This window comes from Ranitomeya imitator, chromosome 5, assembly GCF_032444005.1.
Source record: "Ranitomeya imitator isolate aRanImi1 chromosome 5, aRanImi1.pri, whole genome shotgun sequence".
Taxonomy (NCBI): Eukaryota; Metazoa; Chordata; class Amphibia; order Anura; family Dendrobatidae; genus Ranitomeya; species Ranitomeya imitator.
In genome coordinates this window covers 627,134,438-627,160,697 of record NC_091286.1, presented here as the reverse complement: position 1 = coordinate 627,160,697, position 26,260 = coordinate 627,134,438, and the positions used below count along the sequence as shown (strand labels likewise).

The 26,260-nt window shown below is 45.7% G+C and overlaps 1 protein-coding gene across 1 annotated transcript in view; it reads right to left on the bottom strand.

The window, feature by feature from the left end:
• The window catches only part of GREB1 (growth regulating estrogen receptor binding 1), a 207,629-nt gene that overhangs the window by 150,059 nt on the left and 31,310 nt on the right, over window positions 1–26,260 (bottom strand). Inside the window, exons 8-13 of the mRNA XM_069728105.1 lie at window positions 25,999–26,124; window positions 22,992–23,135; window positions 19,523–19,708; window positions 17,230–17,580; window positions 5,324–5,452; window positions 4,776–4,883 (exon numbers count right to left, since the gene is read on the bottom strand). Of these exons, the coding sequence (XP_069584206.1) occupies window positions 4,776–4,883; window positions 5,324–5,452; window positions 17,230–17,580; window positions 19,523–19,708; window positions 22,992–23,135; window positions 25,999–26,124 (1,044 nt within the window). The remainder of the gene's footprint in view (window positions 1–4,775; window positions 4,884–5,323; window positions 5,453–17,229; window positions 17,581–19,522; window positions 19,709–22,991; window positions 23,136–25,998; window positions 26,125–26,260) is intronic.

Genomic DNA, 26,260 nt, shown 5'->3' with positions numbered 1-26,260 from the left:
ATTCTTTCATGTACCCGGATCAGTCGTCCTTGCCCCTTTGCAGAGAAACAGCCCCAAAGCATGATGTTTCCACCACAATGCTTTACAGTAGGTATGGTGTTTGATGGATGCAACTCAGTATTCTTTTTCCTCCAAACACGACAAGTTGTGTTTCTACCAAACAGTTCCAGTTTGGTTTCATCAGACCATAGGACATTCTCCCAAAACTCCTCTGGATCATCCAAATGCTCTCTAGCAAACTTCAGATGGGCCCGGACATGTACTGGCTTAAGCAGTGGGACACGACTGGCACTGCAGGATCTGAGTCCATGGTGGCGTAGTGTGTTACTTATGGTAGGCCTTGTTACATTGGTCCCAGCTCTCTGCAGTTCATTCACTAGGTCCCCTCGCGTGGTTCTGGGATTTTTGCTCACCGTTCTTGTGATCATTCTGACCCCACGGGGTGGGATTTTGCGTGGAGCCCCAGATCGAGGGAGATTATCAGTGGTCTTGTATGTCTTCCATTTTCTAATTATTGCTCCCACTGTTGATTTCTTCACTCCAAGCTGGTTGGCTATTGCAGATTCAGTCTTCCCAGCCTGGTGCAGGGCTACAATTTTGTTTCTGGTGTCCTTTGACAGCTCTTTGGTCTTCACCATAGTGGAGTTTGGAGTCAGACTGTTTGAGGGTGTGCACAGGTGTCTTTTTATACTGATAACAAGTTTAAACAGGTGCCATTACTACAGGTAATGAGTGGAGGAAAGAGGAGACTCTTAAAGAAGAAGTTACAGGTCTGTGAGAGCCAGAAATCTTGATTGTTTGTTTCTGACCAAATACTTATTTTCCACCATAATATGCAAATAAATTGTTAAAAAAACAGACAATGTGATTTTCTGGATTTTTTTTTCTCAGTTTGTCTCCCATAGTTGAGGTCTACCTATGATGTAAATTACAGACGCCTCTCATCATTTTAAGTGGTGGAACTTGCACTATTGCTGACTGACTAAATACTTTTTTGCCCCACTGTATATAATATATATAGAAGGAGATGACATTCAGGTATATACTATATACAGGAGATGACATACAGGTATATACTATATACAGGAGATGACATACAGATGTATACTATATATAAGGGAGATGACAAACATGTATATACTGAGGTAATGAGGTGAAAATGAGAGGTGTGCGGTGAAAATGAAAAGGTGTGAGTGCAAAATGAGAGGAGTGAGGAAAAATAGTGGAGTGATCAGAAAATGACAGATGTGAGGTTGAAATGACAAGTGTTAGGGGGGAATGAGAGGAGTGAGGGAGAAAATGAGAGATGTGAGGGGGAAAATGAGAGATGTGAGGGGGAAAATGAAAGATGTGAGGGGGAAAATGAGAGGCGTGATGGGAAAATAAGAGAAGTGAGGTGCTATAACTAACCACAGATATTTACTATGCCCAGGCAACGCCGGGCTCTTCAGCTAGTATCTTATAAAGTTGTTTATTTTCACTTGTACTATTGATTGACAAAAAAAAATTAAAATGATAGTTACACTTTAAATTCATGAATTTTTGTTTTTTGCTAAAAATCATTTTGTAATTTTCTTTCTTTAAAAATTTTGCATTTTTTGGCCTTTTACAGATAATACAACGCTGTCTATTGCTGGCTGCAGAATGAGTTCACTGAGATTCAATGAGCTCATTCTGATGGTCCAACGGGAGAGTTTCCATCTCTTGTACCTGTATTTTTCCTTGAGATCCTTTTAGCTGTTTTATCACCTCAGACCACATCAAAGTTGAATGGCCCGTGAAAGCCAAGCAGTGCAAAATCGTTAATGAAATCGAACTGCAAAAAAATATTTTTAACCCTAAATACATGCATTTAAGTAAAAAAAAAATCCCATTAATATTATAATTAGTATTAATAATTAATTTTAACACCTTTAGGTTCTCTTTAAGAGGCTCAGATAGGAAGCTCTGTGCGCAAATCTTTATTTCTTACTAATGAAACAAAAGGGACGGATTCAGTAATGATCTGATTTTTTTCAGGAGTACAAATGGTTTTTAGAGATATTTTAATATTTGTGACTTATTCATTATTTAATTTGGGACTTTTTTGTGCAGTAACTTTACTTAGTTTTGTCTGATTAATTTTCTTTTGTTCGTTTATTTTATTATTATTATTATTATTATTATTGCAAATGTTTTTGCAATTCGTTAATTGAGACTTTTTAAAATGTTGCAAATTTTTGGGGGTCAGTTCAATACCTAGGAGAGTACAAAATGTTTTTGTTTTTTTTATTCTTTTTATGCAGCTAAAGAAGTTTAAGCTTATTGATATTATTGTTCAACTTTTTTTCCTCTACATGGGGGCAAAAAAGGAAAAGGCAAAAAAATGCCCCTCTGAATTTGTGTCATTTCATAAAACATTGTGCATTCATTTTTATGAATTTAGAGCAAAATCAGCCAGCTCAAAAAGAAAGAAAAAAAAATTACTGACCAAAAAGCACATGATCAACTGAGCCAAAGTTCATAGTAAACTTCTGAAAATGGCACAAAATTGTGGTTTTTCACTGAACAGAGTGCTTGTGCCATCAGGTGGTGAAATAGTAGAATGCAGCTTTGGTATTCTAGGAATATATATATATATATATATATATATATATATATATATATATATATATATATATATATATATATATATATATATATATATATATATATATATATACAGTACAGACCAAAAGTTTGGACACACCTTCTCATTTAAAGATTTTTCTGTATTTTCATGACTATGAAAATTGTAAATTCACACTGAAGGCATCAAAACTATGAATTAACATATGTGGAATTAAGTACTTGACAAAAAAGTGTGAAACAACTGAAAATATGTCTTATATTGTAGGTTCTTCAAAGTAGCCACCTTTTGCTTTGATGACTGCTTTGCACACTCTTGACATTCTCTTGATGAGCTTCAAGAGGTAGTCACCGGGAATGGTTTTCACTTCACAGGTGTGCCCTGTCAGGTTTAATAAGTGGGATTTCTTGCCTTATAAATGGGGTTGGGACCATCAGTTGTGTTGTCAGGGCCGGCTCCAGGTTTTTGTGGGCCCCGGGCAAAAGAGTCTCAGTGGGCCCACATACCATGATTCATGTGATGCACAGATACGGCGGAGAAATAAAGATTCTACATAGGGCCTAGCCTTCCCCCTCATCCTTCACATAGGCAGATATGCACACACACAAGACGCAGACATGCACACACACACACAATACGCAGACATGCACACACACACAATACGCAGACATGCACACACATCTACAATATGGAGACATGCACACACATGCAATATGCAGACATGCACACACATGCAATACGCAGACATGCACACACAATATACAGACATGCACAGGCACACATACAATATGCAGTCATGCACACACATACAGTACAATACACAGACATGCATGCATACAATACGCAGATATTTATATTTTACATACATATATTTGAAGACAAATTCACAAAAATACATAAATATGTACAGTCATACACACTGATATACACAGATATGCACATCATACAGGCATACCCAGACATACAGACAGACACAAGCCTCACTCACCTCCCCCAGGCTTGTCGCCCATCAGGCTTCTCTGGCATGTGGCTATGTATGGAGGGAGCGCTGCTTGATGGCCGTCACTTAAACAGACATGGCCACCCACAGTGCACTCTGCAGCTGTGTCTGCTCTAATGATGCGGTCAGGCTGGCACTGTGCCTTTAACTTTGCCTGTGTTTCAGCCCGGCCGCGTCATTACTAGCAGACATCACTGCAGAGTGCACTGTGCGCGGCCATGTTTGTTTAAGTGATGGCTGAGCTCAAGTAGTGCCGAAGCTGCTGGGAGAGTGGCCTGGGCCCCCTGGTATCCCGGCCACGAGTGGGCCCCCCATTTGTTCTGGGCCCCAGCACTTGCCCCGGTACGCTGGGTGCTGACGCCGGCCCTGTGTGTTGTGCAGAAGTCGGGTGAATACACAGCTGATAGTCCTACTGAATAGACTGTCAGAATTTGTTTTATGGCAAGAAAAAAGCAGCTAAGTAAAGAAAAACGAGTGGCCATCATTACTATAAGAAATAAAGGTCAGTCAGTCTGAAAAATTGGGAAATTGCATTTAGTTGGACCATCATTTATTTTTCAACAGGACAATGACCCCAAATACACCTCCAGGCTGTGTAAGGGCTATTTGACCAAGAAGGAGAGTGATGGGGTGCTACGCCAGATGACCTGGCCTCCACAGTCACCAGACCTGAACCCAATCGAGATGGTTTGGGGTGAGCTGGACCACAGAGTGAAGGCAAAAGGGTCAACAAGTGCTAAGCATCTCTGGGAACTCCTTCAAGATTGTTGGAAGACCATTTCCGGTGACTACCTCTTGAAGCTCATCAAGAGAATGCCAAGAGTGTGCAAAGCAGTCATCAAAGCAAAGGTGGCTACTTTGAAGAACCAAGAATATAAGACATATTTTCAGTTGTTTCACACTTTTTTGTTAAGTATATAATTCCACAGGTGTTAATTCATAGTTTTGATGCCTTCAGTGTGAATGTACAATTTTCATAGTCATGAAAATACAGAAAAATCTTTAAATGATAAGGTGTGTCCAAACTTTTGGTCTGTACTGTCTATCTATCTATCTATCTATCTATCTATCTATACACATATATATGTGAGTGTAAATACAGTTTATGATGAATATTGCACCTCAGAACAGAAGCATTCAGTATACAGATATGTGTTCTGCACTTACTGGAGCAGGAGGCCGGTCTGCTCTCTCCATTTGTTTTTTTGGGAGTTGAAGAAATGAGGCTGTGGTTTTCCTGATGGTATTTATCCAACAGGACGTCAATGTCTCCATCTATTGGAACAGGTCGGACACAAGTCAATCCATTATCAGCATGATATAATGTTGAGGCAGTAAAATCTAAGGCTATGTTCACACAGCGCTTTTTTTTCCACAGTGTTGGCAGGAAGAATGTTATGCACATTTTTCATGCATTTTTCGATACTTTTTTATGCTTTCAATTGATTGGGTAAAAAATAAAGCAGCAAAAATGGCAAGAGAATCAACATGCTACGGTGTACAGAAACGCAACGCAGGGCAAAAAATGCAAGAAAAAGAAAGCACCGTGTGTGAACTATGTGAATGAGATTTTAGAAATCTCATTTATTTTTCTGCTACTGTAAAACGCATTGTTTTTGCATATTAGAACAAATATGCACAGAAAAATGCAGCAAAATGCAATGTCTTTATAGTGTTAAAATCAGTAAGTGGTTTCTGGCATCGGTCTATAATACCTGGGCAAAAGCTGCTGAAGAACGTTCGTAGGGACTCGACCTTCCCACTTGTCAGCTCGTAGGTTATTTCTTTCAGGTAGTCCGCTGGTGAGTACATGCTTTCTATTAATGTACGAGCCTGGTATTTTCCTGTAGAAATCAGTAGAGGGTAATAATATCATATCAGTGCTTTACACCACTCCATCCGATGCTCAGCATTGTGCTTGGTGATGTAAGGCTGGAAACCATCAGCCATAATTCACTGCTTAGGAAAATCTTTGGAGGGGTTGTAGCTTACCTTTAGTCAGATCACCCCCATAGCGGTCAAACTTTAATAACTATTGCTGTGTATGGGCATCTGCGGGGGTAGGCGTACAGTAGAGACAAGCAGCAAATGGAGTGAAAAGTAATAGTCCCAGTTGCATGTGGAAGGGACTTGCTGGGCCCATTTACTCCATTAATTAACACTTCTGTATTAAATATAGAACATTTTAAAAATAAAATTTAAATAAATAATAGTAAATCTTTTTTGCTTAGAATTTGATGAAGAACGTGTCAAACTGGGTGTGTTTTGACACATAAACCCTGAATTATCATCGCCTTTGCGCCGGGTCTTTGTATAGATTTGTATACAGGTTGGTTTACGCCTGTTCGCGTGTATTTTTTTGCTTTTTTTTTCAGCTGTTTTTCGCCTAATTCATCAATTGTGACTTTTAAAAAAGTTGCGAAACTTGGCGCAATCGTGCTCCAGTCCCCCTCCCTTCGGTGTAGTTTTATGCATGTGTCCAAAATGTGCATCTTTTGACATTTTGAAAAAGTTCTATCTTTTTGCTCAAAAGGTCGCAAAAATGGTTAATGACGGAAAAGACCTCTCATTGGGGTCTGTTACAAACCCCCAAATATAACAGAAACCATGGAAAGTCTACTTCTAAAGCAGATAGATGAAGCTGCAACCCATAATGAGGTCCTGGTTATGGGGGACTTTAACTACCCGGATATTAACTGGGAAACAGAAACCTGTGAAACCCATAAAGGCAACAGGTTTCTGCTAATAACCAAGAAAAATTATCTTTCACAATTGGTGCAGAATCCAACCAGAGGAGCAGCACTTTTAGACCTAATACTATCTAATAGACCTGACAGAATAACAAATCTGCAGGTGGTCGGGCATTTAGGAAATAGCGACCACAATATTGTACAGTTTCACCTGTCTTTCACTAGGGGGACTTGTCAGGGAGTCACAAAAACACTGAACTTTAGGAAGGCAAAGTTTGAACAGCTTAGAGATGCCCTTAATCTGGTAGACTGGGACAATATCCTCAGAAATGAGAATACAGATAATAAATGGGAAATGTTTAAGAACATCCTAAATAGGCAGTGTAAGCGGTTTATACCTTGTGGGAATAAAAGGACTAGAAATAGGAAAAACCCAATGTGGCTAAACAAAGAAGTAAGACAGGCAATTAACAGTAAAAAGGAAGCATTTGCACTACTAAAGCAGGATGGCACCATTGAAGCTCTAAAAAACTATAGGGAGAAAAATACTTTATCTAAAAAACTAATTAAAGCTGCCAAAAAGGAAACAGAGAAGCACATTGCTAAGGAGAGTAAAACTAATCCCAAACTGTTCTTCAACTATATCAATAGTAAAAGAATAAAAACTGAAAATGTAGGCCCCTTAAAAAATAGTGAGGAAAGAATGGTTGTAGACGACGAGGAAAAAGCTAACATATTAAACACCTTCTTCTCCACGGTATTCACGGTGGAAAATGAAATGCTAGGTGAAATCCCAAGAAACAATGAAAACCCTATATTAAGGGTCACCAATCTAACCCAAGAAGAGGTGCGAAACCGGCTAAATAAGATTAAAATAGATAAATCTCCGGGTCCGGATGGCATACACCCACGAGTACTAAGAGAACTAAGTAATGTAATAGATAAACCATTATTTCTTATTTTTAGTGACTCTATAGCGACAGGGTCTGTTCCGCAGGACTGGCGCATAGCAAATGTGGTGCCAATATTCAAAAAGGGCTCTAAAAGTGAACCTGGAAATTATAGGCCAGTAAGTCTAACCTCTATTGTTGGTAAAATATTTGAAGGGTTTCTGAGGGATGTTATTCTGGATTATCTCAATGAAAATAACTGTTTAACTCCATATCAGCATGGGTTTATGAGAAATCGCTCCTGTCAAACCAATCTAATCAGTTTTTATGAAGAGGTAAGCTATAGACTGGACCACGGTGAGTCATTGGACGTGGTATATCTCGATTTTTCCAAAGCGTTTGATACCGTGCCGCACAAGAGGTTGGTACACAAAATGAGAATGCTTGGTCTGGGGGAAAATGTGTGTAAATGGGTTAGTAACTGGCTTAGTGATAGAAAGCAGAGGGTGGTTATAAATGGTATAGTCTCTAACTGGGTCGCTGTGACCAGTGGGGTACCGCAGGGGTCAGTATTGGGACCTGTTCTCTTCAACATATTCATTAATGATCTGGTAGAAGGTTTACACAGTAAAATATCGATATTTGCAGATGATACAAAACTATGTAAAGCAGTTAATACAAGAGAAGATAGTATTCTGCTATAGATGGATCTGGATAAGTTGGAAACTTGGGCTGAAAGGTGGCAGATGAGGTTTAACAATGATAAATGTAAGGTTATACACATGGGAAGAGGGAATCAATATCACCATTACACACTGAACGGGAAACCACTGGGTAAATCTGACAGGGAGAAGGACTTGGGGATCCTAGTTAATGATAAACTTACCTGGAGCAGCCAGTGCCAGGCAGCAGCTGCCAAGGCAAACAGGATCATGGGGTGCATTAAAAGAGGTCTGGATACACATGATGAGAGCATTATACTGCCTCTGTACAAATCCCTAGTTAGACCGCACATGGAGTACTGTGTCCAGTTTTGGGCACCGGTGCTCAGGAAGGATATAATGGAACTAGAGAGAGTACAAAGGAGGGCAACAAAATTAATAAAGGGGATGGGAGAACTACAATACCCAGATAGATTAGCGAAATTAGGATTATTTAGTCTAGAAAAAAGACGACTGAGGGGCGATCTAATAACCATGTATAAGTATATAAGGGGACAATACAAATATCTCGCTGAGGATCTGTTTATACCAAGGAAGGTGACGGGCACAAGGGGGCATTCTTTGCGTCTGGAGGAGAGGTTTTTCCACCAACATAGAAGAGGATTCTTTACTGTTAGGGCAGTGAGAATCTGGAATTGCTTGCCTGAGGAGGTGGTGATGGCGAACTCAGTCGAGGGGTTCAAGAGAGGCCTGGATGTCTTCCTGGAGCAGAACAATATTGTATCATACAATTATTAGGTTCTGTAGAAGGACGTAGATCTGGGGATTTATTATGATGGAATATAGGCTGAACTGGATGGACAAATGTCTTTTTTCGGCCTTACTAACTATGTTACTATGTTACTATGTATTTCTTGGCGCCAAATTCATGAAACATCAGCGAATGGCACACAATAAAAAAAAAACAGGAAATAGACAAAAAAATACCTGCAAATGATGAATCGGGGCTGATGTTTTGTTTCAAGTTTTTGGGCAATTTATTTTGTGATTTGGACACCTCATTTGAAAAGGGGCCACAACGTAGAGGAAGATTTCGTAAGTTAAGCAGGAGGCAGTGGAACGTTAGACAAAAGTAACGCATCAAATTTATCATCTAGCATGAACCCCTGTGGCAATTTTGGCACATTTTCAGAATGTCCAAGGGCGCAGTGAAATGGACGTATAATTCGTACCAAGATCGGAAAGCAGTGCATGGACCGGCTGGCGGCTCTACTGACCTGACCATGGCCGCTTCATGTACAGTATGTGCACGGACTGGCCGGCGGGTCTACCGACCTGACCATGGCCGCTTCATGTAAAGTTAAGTCCATATATATTTGGACAGAGACAACATTTTTCTAATTTTGGTTATAGACATTACCACAATGAATTTTAAACAAAACGATTCAGATGCAGTTGAAGTTCAGACTTTCAGCTTTCATTTGAGGGTATCCACATTAAAATTGGATGAAGGGTTTAGGAGTTTCAGCTCCTTAACATGTGCCACCCTGTTTTTAAAGAAACCAAAAGTAATTGGACAGATTCAATAATGTTAAATAAAATGTTCATTTTTAGTACTTGGTTGAAAACCCTTTGTTGGCAATGACTGCCTGAAGTCTTGAACTCATGGACATCACCAGACGCTGTGTTTCCTCCTTTTTGATGCTCTGCCAGCCCTTCACTGCGGTGGTTTTTAGTTGCTGTTTGTTTGTGGACCTTTCTGTCTGAAGTTTAGTCTTTAACAAGTGAACTGCTGCTCAACTGGGTTGAGATCAGGTGACTGACTTGGCCATTCAAGAATATTCCACTTCTTTGCTTTAATAAACTCCTGGGTTGCTTTGGCTTTATGTTTTGGGCCATTGTCCATCTGTAGTATGAAACGACGACCAATCAGTTTGGCTGCATTTGGCTGGATCTGAGCACACAGTATGGCGGCTCTGAAGACCTCAGAATTCATTCGGCTGCTTCTGTTCTGTGTCACATCATCAATAAATACTAGTGACCCAGTGCCACCGGCAGCCATGCATGCCCAAGCCATCACACTGCCTCCGCCGTGTCTTACAGAGGATATGGTATGCTTTGGATCATGAGCTGTACCTCGCCTTCGCCATACTTTTCTCTTTCCATCATTCTGGTAGAGGTTGGTCTTGGTTTCATCTGTCCAAAGAATCTTCTTCCAGAACTGCGCGGCTTTTTTAGATGTTTTTTAGCCTTTTTATTCTTGATGCTTATGAGTGGCTTGCACCGTGCAGTGAACCCTCTGTATTTACTTTCATGCAGTCTTCTCTTTATGGTAGATTTGGATATTGATACGCCGACCTCCTGGAGAGTGTTGGTCACTTGGTTGGCTGTTGTGAAGGGGTTTCTCTACACCATGGAGATTATTCTGCGATCATCCACCACTCTAGATGGGGGCTGGAACTAAGCGTAGCTGGGTGAAGGCCCCCCATGACTGCTTTGAGCCGGGCGGTCTTTTTGAATAATGCTGTGGCTAGGGATAGGAGGATGGCAAGGGGGGGAGGAGTTAGGAAAGGGGGAGGTAGGAAGGAAAGTGCGGGAAAACCGCCATTCACTACCTTATTCCAGGACGAGGAAGACGCGCAGGATGGCGTCGGCAGAGTCCATGCTGTCTCAGCTCCGAGAGATGGCCAGATCCAGAAGAGGGGGCTGGCTCGAGGCCCAGCTGGCCTCTATCATTGGTGCCGCAGGAGGATCCGGGCAGAGCTCACGGGGCAGGAGGACCAGGCCCCCAGAGAGACTATCTCCGGATCTCCCGGCGCGTGGCAGGCGCAGGCTCCGGAGCCCCTCAAGGGACCCTGCGGGCGGTGAGTCCAGCGGCGCTGCCTCCCCCGGCCGCCCCCGCCCCGGCAGGAATCCAAGCACCCGGCCTGCACGCGCCGGGCGTCAGACCCAGGACACCGCCGCTGCTGCCGGGAGTGCCGGACCGGAAGTGCGGCCTGCGCGATCCAGGCAGAGCGCAGCCGCAGCTTCCCCCGCTCCTGGCAGGTCCCCAGCTCACAGCGGGCATGCGGCCGCCGCTCCACCAGCTCCTTCCGGTGTACCGGTGTCCAGGGGCAGAGCGGCCGCCGCTTCCCCTGCCCCTGCTTCTCCTGCCTCCATCAGATCCACAGCGCCCAGGTGGCGCGCAGCGGCAGGGAGAGGGAGAGCAACGCTGCCAAGAAGAGCAGCCCAGCCAGGCAGAGGGACACAGCCAGGAGGAGCAGCAAGAGGAGCAGCACGGCCAGGACGAGCAGCGGCAGCAACAGCCAGGAATCCGGCCCCTTTACTTGCGGCAGGCACCCACAGCCCATCACCTCCCAGGGTGCCTGCTGGGATGACCACAAGGAGTACACAGGCGGCGGACGGTCAGCGGTCAGGAGATCTTCTACGTCCCGCCTGTACGGAACGACGCAGCGGAGGGAGGGATGCAGGCAGCAGTGTCGAGCTGCCTGCTCGGGAGAGAAGATTGTTACACGACCGGGCGGGCTCGCCCGGGTCGGAACGCGGGGATCGGTCGCGGTCGCCCAGGAGGTCTCCGGAACACAGAGCAGCGTTTACCCGTTACCCATCGGACGGTGAGGTGGCGAGGGATACTGACCGCAGACGGAGGAGTGGATCGGTACAGCAGCTACAACACGCTCGGGTCCCCCCTGGTGACGAGGAGGCCAGGGGCGCGGGCCTGGGGCAGAGAGGGTTAGCGGCACAGCAGTCTCAACACGCTCGGGTCCCCCCTGGTGACGAGGAGGCCAGGGGCGCGGGCCTAGGGCATCGATGCGGAGAGGAGGTGTCGGAGTCCAGCGGTGATCATCAAGGGAGGTCGGAGCGACAGGGATCCGGAGGTCCGGCTGGCGGGGACACAGCACCCGCGCAGCGTTGTGAGTATGAGTCTATGTCTGGTTTGTCGCCCGCAGGGGCCGAGTTGCAGGAAGCTAGGAGGGGTCGGGTGGTGGTGTGTGAGGAACGGCAGAGGAGTGGGCCGATTGTGGCAGAGGTGCCAGGTATGCAGGATTTATTGCAGGGTATGTCGCAAATTTTGTGTAGATTGGAGGGAGGGTCGGCAACTGGGGTTGCCGCATCGCCGGTGGAGGCGTGGTTGTCAGGGCGGGGGGTGGAACCCCCGCCGGGGAGTGGATTGGTAAGCCCTGGTCGGGTATTGGAGGTTGCATCGTCGGGCGTATCGGTTTCGGTTCAGACAGAGAAGGAAAAAGGCGACACGGTCAAATTAGATGACAGAGCGAAAGGGGAAGTTTATGTGTGCTTTGAAGGGCCGTTGGGAGCGCATTTAAAAAAGGTGAAGGAAAAGATTTGGAGAGACAAGTACGTGGAAATTTTTTCCCTGCTCCCGTTGGAGAAGTTTAACTTGGATAAAGGGAAAAAAGACGATAGCAAAAAGGAGGAGGAAGAAAAGCGGAGGTGGCGGCTAATTCCGCAGACATTTGTGAATTGGTTGCAGGCATTTGCGATATTGGCAAGTGTAGTGGGGGAGAAGGCGCCCGAGAATTGCTTGGGTTTATTTTGCTATTTAGATTCAATTGGGGAGGCGCACTTATGGCGGTCAGACGTGGCTGCGGTATGATGAGCAGTTCAGGCAGCGAAAGGCGGTAAGGCCGGAAACTAGGTGGGACCAAAAGGATATAGGTCTTTGGCTGAAGGTTATGGCCCCAGCTAGACACGGGCAGTCCTTTCATGGGTCCGGGGGCGGGGGCAGCCAGCAGGCGGGACACGGAAGCAGTAGTCAGGGTGCACAGGGAGCGAAGGAGAAGTCTGGAACCTGCTGGCAGTTTAATGACGGTCAGTGTAAATACGGTAGCACCTGTAAATTTAAGCATGTGTGTTCCCACTGTAATGGAAGTTCACACGGGGCTTCAAAGTGTTTCAGGAAAGGAAAAGGAAAACCAGCTTTGGGTGCCGGTCAAGGGGGAGAGCCCGGTGAGGCTTCACGAGATGGCCCCCTTTCTAAATAGGTACCCCGATCAGGTGAAGGCAGGTATTATTCTTAATGGTTTTGCGGATGGTTTTAGGATTCCTCCCCCGAGTCACGAGGTTCCTTTTTCGGTTAAGAATTTGCGGTCGGCAATGTTGCATGCCGAAGTGGTTGATGTTAAACTCAAGAAAGAAGTGGAGTTGGGAAGGATGTGTGGGCCGTTTTTGAACCCGCCGACTGAGGGTATGGTGGTTTCCCCTTTGGGGGTGGTGCCTAAGAAAGAGCCGAATAAGTTTCGGTTGATTCAACATTTGTCGTATCCAAAGGGTCGGTCGGTAAATGATGGCATCGCCCAAGAGCTGTGCTCTGTTGAGTATACATCATTCGATGCAGCGGTGCAGTGGGTGAAAAGGCATGGCCCGGGGGCGCTGTTGGCAAAGACGGATATTGAATCGGCCTTCCGTTTGCTTCCGGTGCATCCGGACAGTGTTCCGTTGTTAGGTTGCTTTTGGAATGGTGGTTACTATTTGGACAGATGTTTGCCAATGGGTTGCGCCATTTCTTGTTCGTTGTTTGAGACGTTTAGTACTTTCCTGGAGTGGGTGGTGAGGGACGTTTCGGGAGTTCAGTCGGTTATCCATTATTTGGATGATTTTTTGTTTATCGGGCCGCCTGATTCCGCAGTTTGCCGTAATACGTTAACGGCTATGTTTTGGGTCGCAGAGCTTTTTGGAGTTCCATTAGCGGCGGATAAGACAGAAGGTCCCAGCACGGCGTTGAGTTTTTTGGGAATTTTAATTGACTCCGAAAAAATGGAGTGTCGGTTGCCGGAGGACAAGTTGGCCCTGCTGCAGCAGGAGGTTGAAAGAGCTAGAAGGAAGCGGAAGCTGACTTTCAAAGAGTTGCAGTCTCTTTTGGGTAGATTGAATTTTGCATGTCGGATCATACCCATGGGCAGGATATTTTGTCGCAGGTTGTCGGTCGCGACGGCAGGCGTGAAGGAGCCGCACCATTTTATTCGCCTGAGCAAAGAACACAAAGATGACTTGCTAGTGTGGCAACGTTTCCTGTGCAATTACAACGGGTGGTCGTTGATTCAGCAGGAGGTTTTGACAAACTTTGATTGCGAGATATTCACGGATGCAGCCGGTTCGGCTGGTTACGGGGCCTATTGCGGTGGTCGTTGGTGTGCCGGACGGTGGCCAAGCCAGTGGAGAGTTGGGCCTTACAAAAAACCTGGTCTTGTTGGAATTGTTCCCTATCGTGATAGCGGTTTCCATTTGGGGGGAAATGTTTGCTAACAGAAGGATTCGTTTTCATTGCGATAACATGAGCGTTGTGTCAGTAATGAACAGTTTGTCGGCCTCATCTCCCCCGGTGATTAAGTTGGTGAGGGAGTTGGTTTTTCGTTGCTTGGAACTGAACGCTTGTATTTCGGCGGTGCATGTGCCAGGTGTGCAGAACTCAATAGCAGATGCATTGTCTCGTTTCCAGTGGGACCGTTTTCGGGAATTGGCGCCGGACGCGGAGATCTCGGGAGAGGAATGCCCTTTGCATCTTTGGAGCGTTATTATGGACGAGCGGGCCGGTTGATTCAGGAGTCTGTTACGAGCCAAACATGGGCATCATATGAAGCATCTTGGCGGGTATGGCAAAGTTGGGTGTCGGTGTGGGGCCAGTTGGTGTCTGAAGAAGATAGGATGTTGGCAGTGTTATTCTTGATCGGGAAGGCGGCTGAAGAAGGTTGGTCGGTTTCGAAGGTTAATAAATTTGTTGCTGGATTAGCTTTTGCTTTTAAGTTGCAGGGGTTGGTGGACGCGACAAAACATTTTTTGGTCAGACAGGCACTTAGGGGTTTTAGGAGAGGTAATCAGACGATTGACCGTCGCCGCCCCATTTCGTTTAGCCTTTTAGAACGGTTGGGTGGAGTCTTGGAGATTATTTGTGGTTCGAGTTTTGAGTTGGCGTTGTTCCGCCTTGCTTTTTCATTAGCATTTTTTGGGGCCATGCGCGTTGGGGAACTGGTGTCTGCGTCCAAAGTTAGAGCTGGGGGTTTGTTGGCGGAGGATGTGGAATTTTGGACGGGGGGTATCGTTTTTTGGATTCGGCGTTCAAAGACTGATCAAATTGGGAGAGGAAAACGTGTGGTGCTGGGGAGGGTTAGCGGGTCTCTGATGAGCCCTGGTGGTTGTCTGGAAGCATACTGGCAGTTATGGTCAGGCAGATCCGGCCCTTTGTTGTGTCACGCAGAGGGGTCCTTTTTGTCACGCTTTCAGTTCATTGCGGTGTTAAGAAGGGGCTTGCGGGAGTTGGGCCTTTCTCCGGAGTTGTTTGGGATGCATTCATTTCGTATCGGGGCGGCATCAGAAGCTGATAGTTTGGGTCTGGGCGCGGAGGACATTTGTAGAATTGGCAGGTGGACTTCGAATCGTTACCTAAGTTACGTCCGTCATTAATTTAGTAGTGTGGTTATGATTTTGTATTTGACCCCAGTGTTTTTTCTTCATGCATCTTGTTGCAGGTGTGTCCCCTTACTTAGCCTGGATCTTCGGACATTCGTTCGTTCACTGGGGGGCGCTGCGGGCCAAGGTCAGGCCGGACGGTAGGCAACTGGGGTTTAGTAGGCGTCAGGTTGTCATTCGGTGGTTGGGATATAGGGGGATGGTGTGGAGCAGGGCCCTTCCTGAATTTTCCAAGGCAGTTCGTTTAGACAGACAACCTGACATTTTAATTGTGCCTTTGGGGGGGAATGACTTGGGTGCCAGGCCTGTCAGGGAGTTGATTAGGGACATACGGTTCGATTTGTTGAGGTTGCAAGTATCATTCCCTGGGGTGTTGATTGTGTGGTCAGATATTGTGCCTAGAAAACGGTGGAGGGGGCTAGATCTTTAAAAGGTATTAATAAGGCTAGAGTCAAGTTGAATAGGGCAGTTGCGGGTTTTGTTTCCAGAAATGGGGGGATTAGCGTTAGACATTTTGAATTCGAGTCAGGGCTTGGTAACTACTGGATGGAGGACGGAGTTCATTTAAACACGATTGGGATTGATTTGTGGACTTTGTCATTGCAAGAAGGAGTTGAGCGGGCGTTGGTGGCGTTGGGGCACTCACGAGCCTGAGGTGGTCAGGGCTGTTCGTGTGTGGTGGGGGGGTGGGGGTTCTTGGAGTTGACGCTGATTGGTTGGGGAAAGGAATTGGAGCATAATTATAGGCAATTTAAAAATGTGGTGGGGTTGGATCTGGCATTTTGGTATGGGCTCTGGACGGGGTTTTTACCCTGGGAGCTGTTGGTGGTTTTTCTCTTCCCGGAACGGGATGTACGGTGCCCTCGAGCTGGTTTTCACGGCTGAGGGTAATATGGTGGTCGATCTTCTTTTGGGGGTTTGCCAGATCTTTTAGCTCCAAGAACCCTCCCCTCAAAAGTTTATACTGTTGTATTTATGTTTATGTTATTTTTTGTTAATAAAAGTTGGCCGCTGTGGCCAAAATATCCAAAAAGAATAATTAGTCTTGTTTTTATTCAGGGGTTAGGGTTGGGTCGTTGGGCAGGTGTTGCGGTTAGGTTATATATGTAGGAAAGGACCGCACTCGGCATACGCGGTCATGTCTTCCGTGGGCGCCCAGGTCTTTTTGCATTGATGAGTTCACCAGTGCTTTCTTTCTTTCTCAGGATGTACCAAACTGTAGATTTTGCCACTCCTAATATTGTAGCAATTTCTCGGATGGGTTTTTTCTGTTTTCGCAGCTTAAGGATGGCTTGTTTCACCTGCATGGAGAGCTCCTTTGACCGCATGTTTACTTCACAGCAAAACCTTCCAAACGCAAACACCACACCTCAAATCAACGCCAGGCCTTTTATCTGCTTAATTGAGAATTACATAATGAAGGGATTGCCCACACCTGTCCATGAAATAGCCTTGGAGTCAATTGTGCAATTACCTTCGGTCCCTTTAAAAACAGAGTGACACATGTTAAGGAGCTGAAACTGCTAAACCCTTCATCCAATTTTAATGTGGATACCCTCAAATGAAAGCTGAAAGTCTGAACTTCTGAATTATTTTGTTTAAAATTCATTGTGGTAATGTCTATAACCAAAATTAGAAAAATGTTGTCTCTGTCCAAATATATGGACTTAACTGTATGTGCACGGAGTGGACGGCGGATCCACTGACCTGACCATGGCAGCCTCATGTATGTGCACGGACTGTCCAGCGGCTCTACCGACCTGACCATGGCAGCCTCATGTATTTCTTTGCAGCTTTCAGGCTTGGGTAGGGAGAGCCGCCGGCCAGTCTGTGCACTGCGTTCCAATCCCGGCCCGATAGATACAGCGGTCTGAAGTTTGGACAGGGTAATAATTTATGGAATTAGTAAATCTGCCCCAATATTCATCTCGGGTTGCAAAATATTGCTCCCTACCTGTGATCACGATGCAGGAGTCCAGGCTGCTGGGTCTGGATGTGCAGATTATCACCACGTAGTTCGTCTTGGTCAATTTTCCCTCCACCAGCAATTTAAACATCTCGGAGAGCCCCTCAGCTAAGGAGAAGCTGCATTCAATGATTTTGACACTCTCGTTACAAGAACTGGCAGCCAGGCTCGCTAGCCAGGGCAACTGAGAGACGGTCACGGCAGTCACCAGGCTGGGGAAATGTGGGATCGCCTGAGACATATTCTGCTGGTACTGGCGGATCTCAGCAAGGTGCGTTTCCCTCCAGGAACGCATTAATATCTGTTCTAGGTCTTCTATCAGAGGCACCTGGTCTGGAGCTGGGGGCAAAGGGCGATAAAATTACATGTTATACCAACATTGTAGTCAACTGGCATGACCTAAAAAACTTTGGCTTTTAAAAACAAAAATAGCGCCACTTTTATCCATGGGCTGTGAGTATTGTAGCTCATCCCTAGTCAAGACTGCAGGAGTGGCGCAGTGTCTAGGTCCCATTTTTGGGGAAAATTGTGACGTACTTTAACCACATGAGTATAGGGAGTCACTTTTTTTCAGCTGTGTGACACACAGTCTTGTAGCCTGTATAAATGCTAGCGCTGAGCACTGGATTCGAGGGACACTGGCCCAGTCAGAAGTCCATGGCCACCAGAACAGAGCCTTGGGAACGACCTTTTACCTATCACACTCCCTGCCACTACTTCTGATTTGTATGCGACGTCATCATTGTGGTGTGACACAAGTATTATGTAGTGCGGGGCCAAGTAATCAAAAGAAGCACCAACATGGCCGCTGGACCAGGGCCTTTCATAGCTTTTAGTTATACTCCTGCACCTTCTCAACTGGTATGGGTGTACTTACATGTGGTAAATAAGTGTACAGTACTTTAAAGGAAATCTATCAGTATGCCTTTCACTAAGAATCCAGAGATACAGTAGAATAAGATAAGGTGAAACATCTCCAATGACCCCCATTTCATCGCCCTCCAGTTCTGCGCTGCACCGAAATTTGTGTTTTATTCATATGCAAATTAGCTCTGCAAGTGCACTAGTGGGACTATCAGTGCACTTGCAGTTCTCGGCTCTTCATTGCCTCTCCCCGCTTCTTGATTGACTGTGAACAGCAGCGGTGACATCATGGAGCAGAGCCTCTGTCTTCACGGTCAGTCAAGAAGTGGTGCCAGCGGAGAGAAGCGAAGAGGGGCCGAGGACTGCAAGTGCACCGATACACCCACTAGTGCACTTGCAGTTCTCAGCTCTTTATTGTCTCTCCCCGCTTCTTGATTGACTGTGAACAGCAGAGGTGACATCATGGTGCAGAGCCTATGTCTCCACTGTCTGTCAAGAAGCAGTGTCGGCGGAAAGAAGCGAAGAGGGGCCGAGGACTGCAAGTGCACCGATACACCCACTAGTGCACTTGCAGTGTTAATTGTCATATGGCTTACTCTAACTTCAGACACAGCTAGAATTCCTGAAGCTCCCTGGGATGTCCCAGCCACTGCGGGACCCAGGCAATACGGACTGATACGTACACGAATGTGTTTGGACCTTTCTGGATTGTCCTTCTGGGACTACGGAGGGGACCCACTGGTATCTTCTTCGGACTACTTAACTCCCCTGATGATGCTCCCTCATTGGAGTTGAAACGCGTAGGGAGAAGGAATATCTTTAGGACTACACGTTGGTTGGTGGATTCCCATAGCAGGGCTCACTTGGGGCCTGTCCTTGTTAGGACAGGAGTCCTTTTAAGGGTTTACAGGGAAGATAGCGGCGGTGTACCCTTCCCTATCCTTGGCCCCCATTTATTTGGAACCACCACCCTCATGGACTATGAGGGACTGTTTCCATATGTCCGTTTGATATGGTAAGACCGATCCAATTTTTACTTTGAGCACTGGTTCACCTGAGCACTTTTTGTTTTTGTTGTTATATGTGTCTTATTAGGATCCGAGCTTTTAAGTAACATTTATTAAAGGTTATGTTTTAATCTAGTGGATATCCTCCATAGCTAATTCTTGTATTTTTCCTGAGGATAGAGACGGGGCCAGTTCGTTTATAGGCTCTAGCTATTCTCATATGGCTAATGGACTAATTTTGCTGCAACGCAGAACTAGAGGGTGAAGAAATAGATATAGATGAAGATGATTCACCCAGGCCTATCCGGCGCGACCTCTGGTTTCTCAGTGAAAGTCTCACCCACAGACTCCCTATAACACGTTTCCTGTATTTTATGGTTTGTTTTTTGTCTGTCGCAGTCTCCACTCACCGAGCTGGACGAGATAATAGACTGTGAGCAGCAGCTGCATCTCCTCGGAGATTGGCTGGATGGTGGTGGGTCCATATTGTTCATAGGTTTTCGGCATGGACTGGGAGTCCTTGTAGCAGTTGTACAATAGGGGGCTGACGATAACCCCATTTATATTACCAGAGAGGTAGGGGAAGTTACCGTGACCTGTATGGAGAGACAGTAAGAAACTATTTACCGAGCAAAGCTTCCCTCAATTATAGTATATATAGTTGTCAGGGCTCTGCTTGCTGACAGTGAATGAGAACACAATTGTTTATATCCAAATAATCAGAAATTGGCCGAATGACCAGATGGATGTGCGGCTTAGTACAATCACAAAACATTTATTATAATGAGCTGTGCACCTACAGGAAATGCTGGAAAATACTTGCAATAAATCCTTCCATTTTTTTGCCCACAGCAACTGAGAGAACCTACACTATGGACACACGTCTTAATCATTGAAATCAGGTTTTTTTTGTTTGCTTTTTAGTCTATTTGTCTTTCCATTCTAACATCCATTACCCATGCCCCCTAGTATATAACATCTGGCCCCCCACACCTCCGGTGAATAACATCCAGCCCCTCGCTCCCAGTATATAACATTCACCCCCCCACCTTTGGGGTATAACATCCAGCCCCTCACCACCGGCGTATAACATCCAGCCCCTCACCCCATGGTGTATAACATCCATTACCGGTGTATAACATCCGAACCCCACACGCCGGTGTATTACATCCAGCCCCCCTCACCCCGGTGTATAACATCCAGACCCTCACCCCCGATGTATAACATTCAGCCCCCCACACTCCCAGTATATAACATCCAGCCCCTCATCACCCGGTGTATAACATCCAGCCCCTCGCCCCCAGGGTGTGTAACATCCAGCCCCACCCCCCCAGTGTATAACATCCAGCCCCTCACCCTTGGTGTATATTATCCAGCCCACCACATCCACGGTGTTTAACATTCAGCCCCTCGCCCTCAGCGTATAACATCCAGCGCCCCACATCCACGGTGTATAACATCCAGCCCCTTACCCCTAGCGTATAACATCCAGCCCCCCACCCCTAGTGTATAACATCCAGCCCCTCACCCCTAGTGTATAACATCCAGCCCCTCATCCCTGGTGTATAACATCCAGCCCCTCACCCCCAGTGTATGACATCCAGCCCCTCATCCCTGGTGTATAACATCCAGCCCCTCACCCCCAGTGTATAACATCCAGCCCCTCACCCCCAGTGTATGACATCCAGCCCCTCACCCCTGATGTATAACATCCAGCCCCTCACCCCCGGTGTATAACATCCAGCCCCTCACCCCTGGTGTATAACATCCAGCCCCTCACCCCCAGTGTATAACATCCAGCCCCTCACCCCCAGTGTATGACATCCAGCCCCTCACCCCTGGTGTATAACATCCAGCCCCTCACCCCCAGTGTATAACATCCAGCCCCTCACCCCTGGTGTATAACATCCAGCCCCTCACCCCCAGTGTATAACATCCAGCCCCTCACCCCCAGTGTATGACATCCAGCCCCTCACCCCCAGTGTATGACATCCAGCCCCTCACCCCTGGTGTATAACATCCAGCCCCTCACCCCCAGTGTATAACATCCAGCCCCTCACCCTTGGTGTATAACATCCAGCGCCCCACATCCACAGTGTTTAACATGCAGCCCCTCGCCCTCAGTGTATAACATCCAGCCCCTCACCCCTAGTGTATAACATCCAGCCCCTCACCCCCGGTGTATAACATCCAGCCCCTCACCCCCAGTGTATAACATCCAGCCCCTCACCCCCAGTGTATAACATCCAGCCCCTCACCCCCAGTGTATAACATCCAGCCCCTCACCCCCAGTGTATAACATTCAGACCCTCACCCCCGGTGCATAACATCTGTCCCCTCACCCCCTAGTGTATAACATTCGGCCCCACATGTCCCCGGTGTATAATATTCGGCCCCCAACATCTGGCCCCTCGGCCACCCAGTGTATAAAATCTAGCCCCTGGTGTATAACATCCGTTCCCTCATCCCCCTGTAGGTGTCTAACATCCTTCCCCTTCCCTCTTCCTCTGGTGTATAATATCCATCCCCTCGCCCCCCAGTGTATAAGTGCATTGAGCAGGGGGTTGGACATGATGGCCATTGAGGTCCCTTTCAACTCTAATAACATTCTATGATTCTATAACATCCCTGTGCCCCCATGTGTACAAGCTCCGCTCTCCTACCTGCCATACCGTCTGCCTTTACTAACATGTGACAGAATGGCTGGTAGTAATGAGCTCACTGATACCAGCCCGTCCTGTATTAGGAGCCTCCGGGGTAACAAGTCCGCTCATGACAATTCTGTCACCTAAATCTTCCATTACCATCCATGAGCTATATTATTGAGAAGTGGATGGAACCGCAGCAACTCAGCCACAAAATGGAGACCCTGCAAAGTTACTGAGCGGGGTCACCGAGTGCTGAGGAGGAGAGGGCAGAAAAGTCACAACCGTTCTGCTGACTCCATAACTGCTGAGTCCAGACCTCCTCTGGTATTAGTATCAACAATAGCATTGTTCCCCCACCAGGTGCTTCATGGCTGAGCAGCTACATGCAGCCTTACATGACCAAGCACAATGTTGACCAACGGATGGAGTGGTGTAAGGCCACCACTACTGGATTCTGGAGGAAAGGTGTTCTGTGCAGTGATGGATCACACTTTTCTATCTCGTGTCTGATGAATGAGTCTGGGTTTGGTGAATGCCTGGAGAACGTTACCTGCTAGACTACATTTTGCCACCTGTATAGTTTGCTAGAGGAAGGATAAAGCTTCGGACTTCTTAGTTGCAGGGAAGGGAAATCTTAATTCTTTATCACATGACATTGTGGACAATTGTCGCTTACACCTTTGTGGGCACAGTTTGGGGAAGGCCCTTTTATGTTACCCCAGACTGTGCCCAGTGTGCAAAGTCCAAACAGACATAGTTGGGACTTGGGAGAGTTTGGTAGAAGAACATGACCGGCCGCGCAAAACCCGGACCTCAACCCCATCCACCTTTGGGATAAACTAGAATGGAGATTGGGAGCCCGGCCGCTCCTCATCATCAGTGTCTGACCCCACAAATGGCTGCAGGACTTAGGATCAGACAACACAAAGTTTGGGGGTTTTTTGGCTGTCACCATGGAGTCACAGAGAAGGGTATAGGAGCTGAAAACACAAAATGGTAGTAGACATTTTTCATCGAGAAAGCATGTAAAATTCCTTGATTTTCTTTTCTATTAGAGACACTGGGGTAACAAAAATGTTTGAAAAGGAATAACATTGCTGACCGCACATGGCGTGACCCGGGCAAGAGGAGTACCTCTGCTTGTACCCTAGATTTTAAAGTTTTCCACCCTAGGACCAAATACAAACATGTGATATTGTATTACGGTCCAGGAAATTCTTCAGCTATTTACCTTTAAAAATGACTGGTGTGATCATGCAGGTCTTCAGAAGGTTGTCCGGGATGGACACCGACTCTGCAGTGGCCACCAGAGGAGCGGCCGCAGGGTTGGCAGTGGTGCTCTGTGGCACTGTGGTACAAAGCTGACCTGTGGTATCTAATAAAACATAAGACATCATTACATTTCATATAAAAATAAAAACTCTTGTTTTTAGGAAACATTATCCCAAGAGTCAGTGTTAAATAATAGTCTAAAAAGTTATCTTGCTCCATCTGTTTTTACAGAAATACTCTGAGAGGAAAGGGCTGGGTCTTATATGACCCATTAATTTGACCAATGAAGAGGTTGTTGCTGTTTCAACAAACTCTAATAAGATATATATTTCTTATATCTGCCCGTATGTTGATTTATTTTATTCTTTCTCCACTTATGAGCCACTTCTTCCCCTCGCCTCTGACAAATACCTCAAATCCATCTTTGTCAAAGCAAGACAGACTGCCAGAACAGTGAGATGTTCGGCTACACAGCCTACTAATTCTACGGAGAGGAGATAGAAGGAGAGAGGAGCACTCAGCACAATGCTGTAGCTTTCAGAAAGGGTATTTTATGTCAGTGCTGGATTCATAGCCACACCGCTTAATACTGCTGATGCTGCTTCTGTCTGTGTGCTATGCACTGACTTGACAGCCTCATATATGTCTATGAAGCTGTCAAGTTCTGGCCAGGACACCTGCAGCCACTGAGTGCATTGTGATCCATGCACAGAACCATGTTTCAAGGATATCTGATTTTGGCTGAAGTGTATGCACGTACGGAATCATTTTGCTCCATTTCCGGATATAAATTCACAGTCACACTGCTGAGTACTGCTGATGCTGCTTATGTACTCTACCGTTCCAAAGTTTAGGGTCACCCAGACAATTTTGTGTTTTCCATGAAAACTCATACTTTTATTAATCAAATGAGTTGCCAAATGAATTGATAATCTAGTCCAGACATTGACAAGGTTCGAAAAAAATATTTTTATTTGAAATAATGATTTTCTCCTTCAAACTTTGCTTTAGTCAAAGAATGTTTCCTTTGCAGCAATTCCATTATTGCAGACCTTTGGCATTCTAGCAATTAATTTGCTGAGGTAATCTGGAGCAATTTCACCCCATGCTTCCAGAAGCCCCTACCACAAGTTGGTTTGGTTTAATGGGCACTTTTTGCTTGTACCATACGGTCAATCTGCTCCCCCAACAGCTCAATGGGGTTGAGATCTGGTGACTGCGCTGGCCACTCCATTACAGATAGAATACCAGCTGCCTGCTTCTTTCCTAAATAGTTCTTGCATAATTTGGAGGTGTGCTTTGGGTCATTGTCCTGTTGTAGGATGAAATTGGCTCCAATCAAGCGCTGTGCACAGAGTATGGCATGGCGTTGTAAAATGGAGTGATAGCCTTCCTTATTTTAAATCCCTTTTACCTTGTGCAAATCTCCCACTTTACCAGCACCAAAGCAACCCCAGGCCATCACATTACCTCCACCATGCCTGACAGATGGCGTCAGGCACTCTTCCAGCATCTTTTCCGTTGTTCTGCATCTCACAAACGTTCTTCTGTGTGATCCAAACGTCTCAAACTTGGATTCGCCTGTCCATAACACTTTTTTCCAATCTTCCTCTGTCCAATGTCTGTGTTCTTTTGCCCATGTTAATCTTTTCCTTTTATTAGCCAGTCTCAGATATGGCTTTTTCTTTGCCACTCTGCCCTGAAGGCCAGCATCCCGGAGTCGCCTCTTCACTGTAGATGTTGACACTGGCATTTTGCGTGTACTATTTAATGAAGCTGCCAGTTGAGGACCTGTGAGGCGTTGATTTCTCAAACTACAGATTCTAATGTACTTGTCTTGTTGATCAGTTGTGCATCGGGGCCTCCCACTTCTCTTTCTACTCTGGTTAGGGCCTGTTTGTGCTCTCCTCTGAAGGGAGTAGTACACACCGTTGTAGGAAATCTTCAGTTTCTTGGCAATTTCTCGCATGGAATAGCCTTCATTTCTAAGAACAAGAATAGACTGTCGAGTTTCACATTAAAGTTCTTTTTTCTGGCCATTTTGAGAGTTTAATGGAACCAACAAATGTACTGCTCCAGATTCTCAACTAGCTCAAAGGAAGGTCAGGTTTATAGGTTCTCTAATCAGCCAAACTGTTTTCAGCTGTGCTAACATACTTGCACAAGGGTTTTCAAGGGTATCCTAACCATCCATTAGCCTACTTACACAGTTAGCAAACACAAAGTACCATAAGAGCACTGGAGCGATGGTTGTTGGAAATGGGCCTCTATACACCTATGAAGATATTGCATTACAAACCAGACGTTTGCAGCTAGAATAGTCATTTACCACATTAACAATGTATAGAGTGTATTTCTGAATCATTTAATGTTAGCTTCATTGGAAAAAACTGCTTTTCTTGAAAAATAAGGAAATTTCTAAGTGACCCTAAACTTTGGAACGGTAGTGTATGTGTGCTATACAATAACTGGCCTTGGTTCTCCTGATCCAAACTTGACATCATCATATATGCCCATGAGACTGTCAAGTTCTGGCCAGAACACCTGTAGCTAGTCAGTACATAGTGATCCGTACACGGACCGTGTTTTATGGATGTTTAAATTTGGCTAAAGTTTGTGCACGCACATAGTCGTTTTGATGCGTTTTTGGAGCAGAAACTGGGTGGAAATTCAACGTTTGAGGAGTTTTAAGACATGAAGGAGGATTTGGAAAGTTTCCATCAGTTTCTGCTCTACAAACTCCTCGAAAAACTCCATGTGTGCATAGCCTAAGGTTATGTGCACTCGGGGTCTTTTGCAGTTTTCGGATCAGAAACTGAGCAGAACCTCCATGTTTATGAGGAGCAATTGAGATTTGATTGAGAATTTTGAGAGTTTCTGCTCAGTTTCTGCCCAATTTCTGTTCCAAAAATCTCTAGGTGTACAAACCCTCATACTAATCTATGAATCTGATTCCGTTTACTTACCAACTTTTCCAAGGCTACTTGTATTTTGAAAGTTGTGTTGTGGATGGTTAGTATCTGTGGAAGAGGGGGAGTCTGGTGACCACCCTTTGTGTCGTTTCTTGGGAGGGCCGGAGTTGGTAACGTTTCCTTAAAAAGAAAAGAAACAGATAAAAAGAAAAAAAAATACAGTTTGCTATAAAAGCATGATGGAGACCCAGCTATGATCCATGTATTTTAAGGTTAATACATACTAAAGTTAACCTTGTAAAAAGGTTTTCCACCT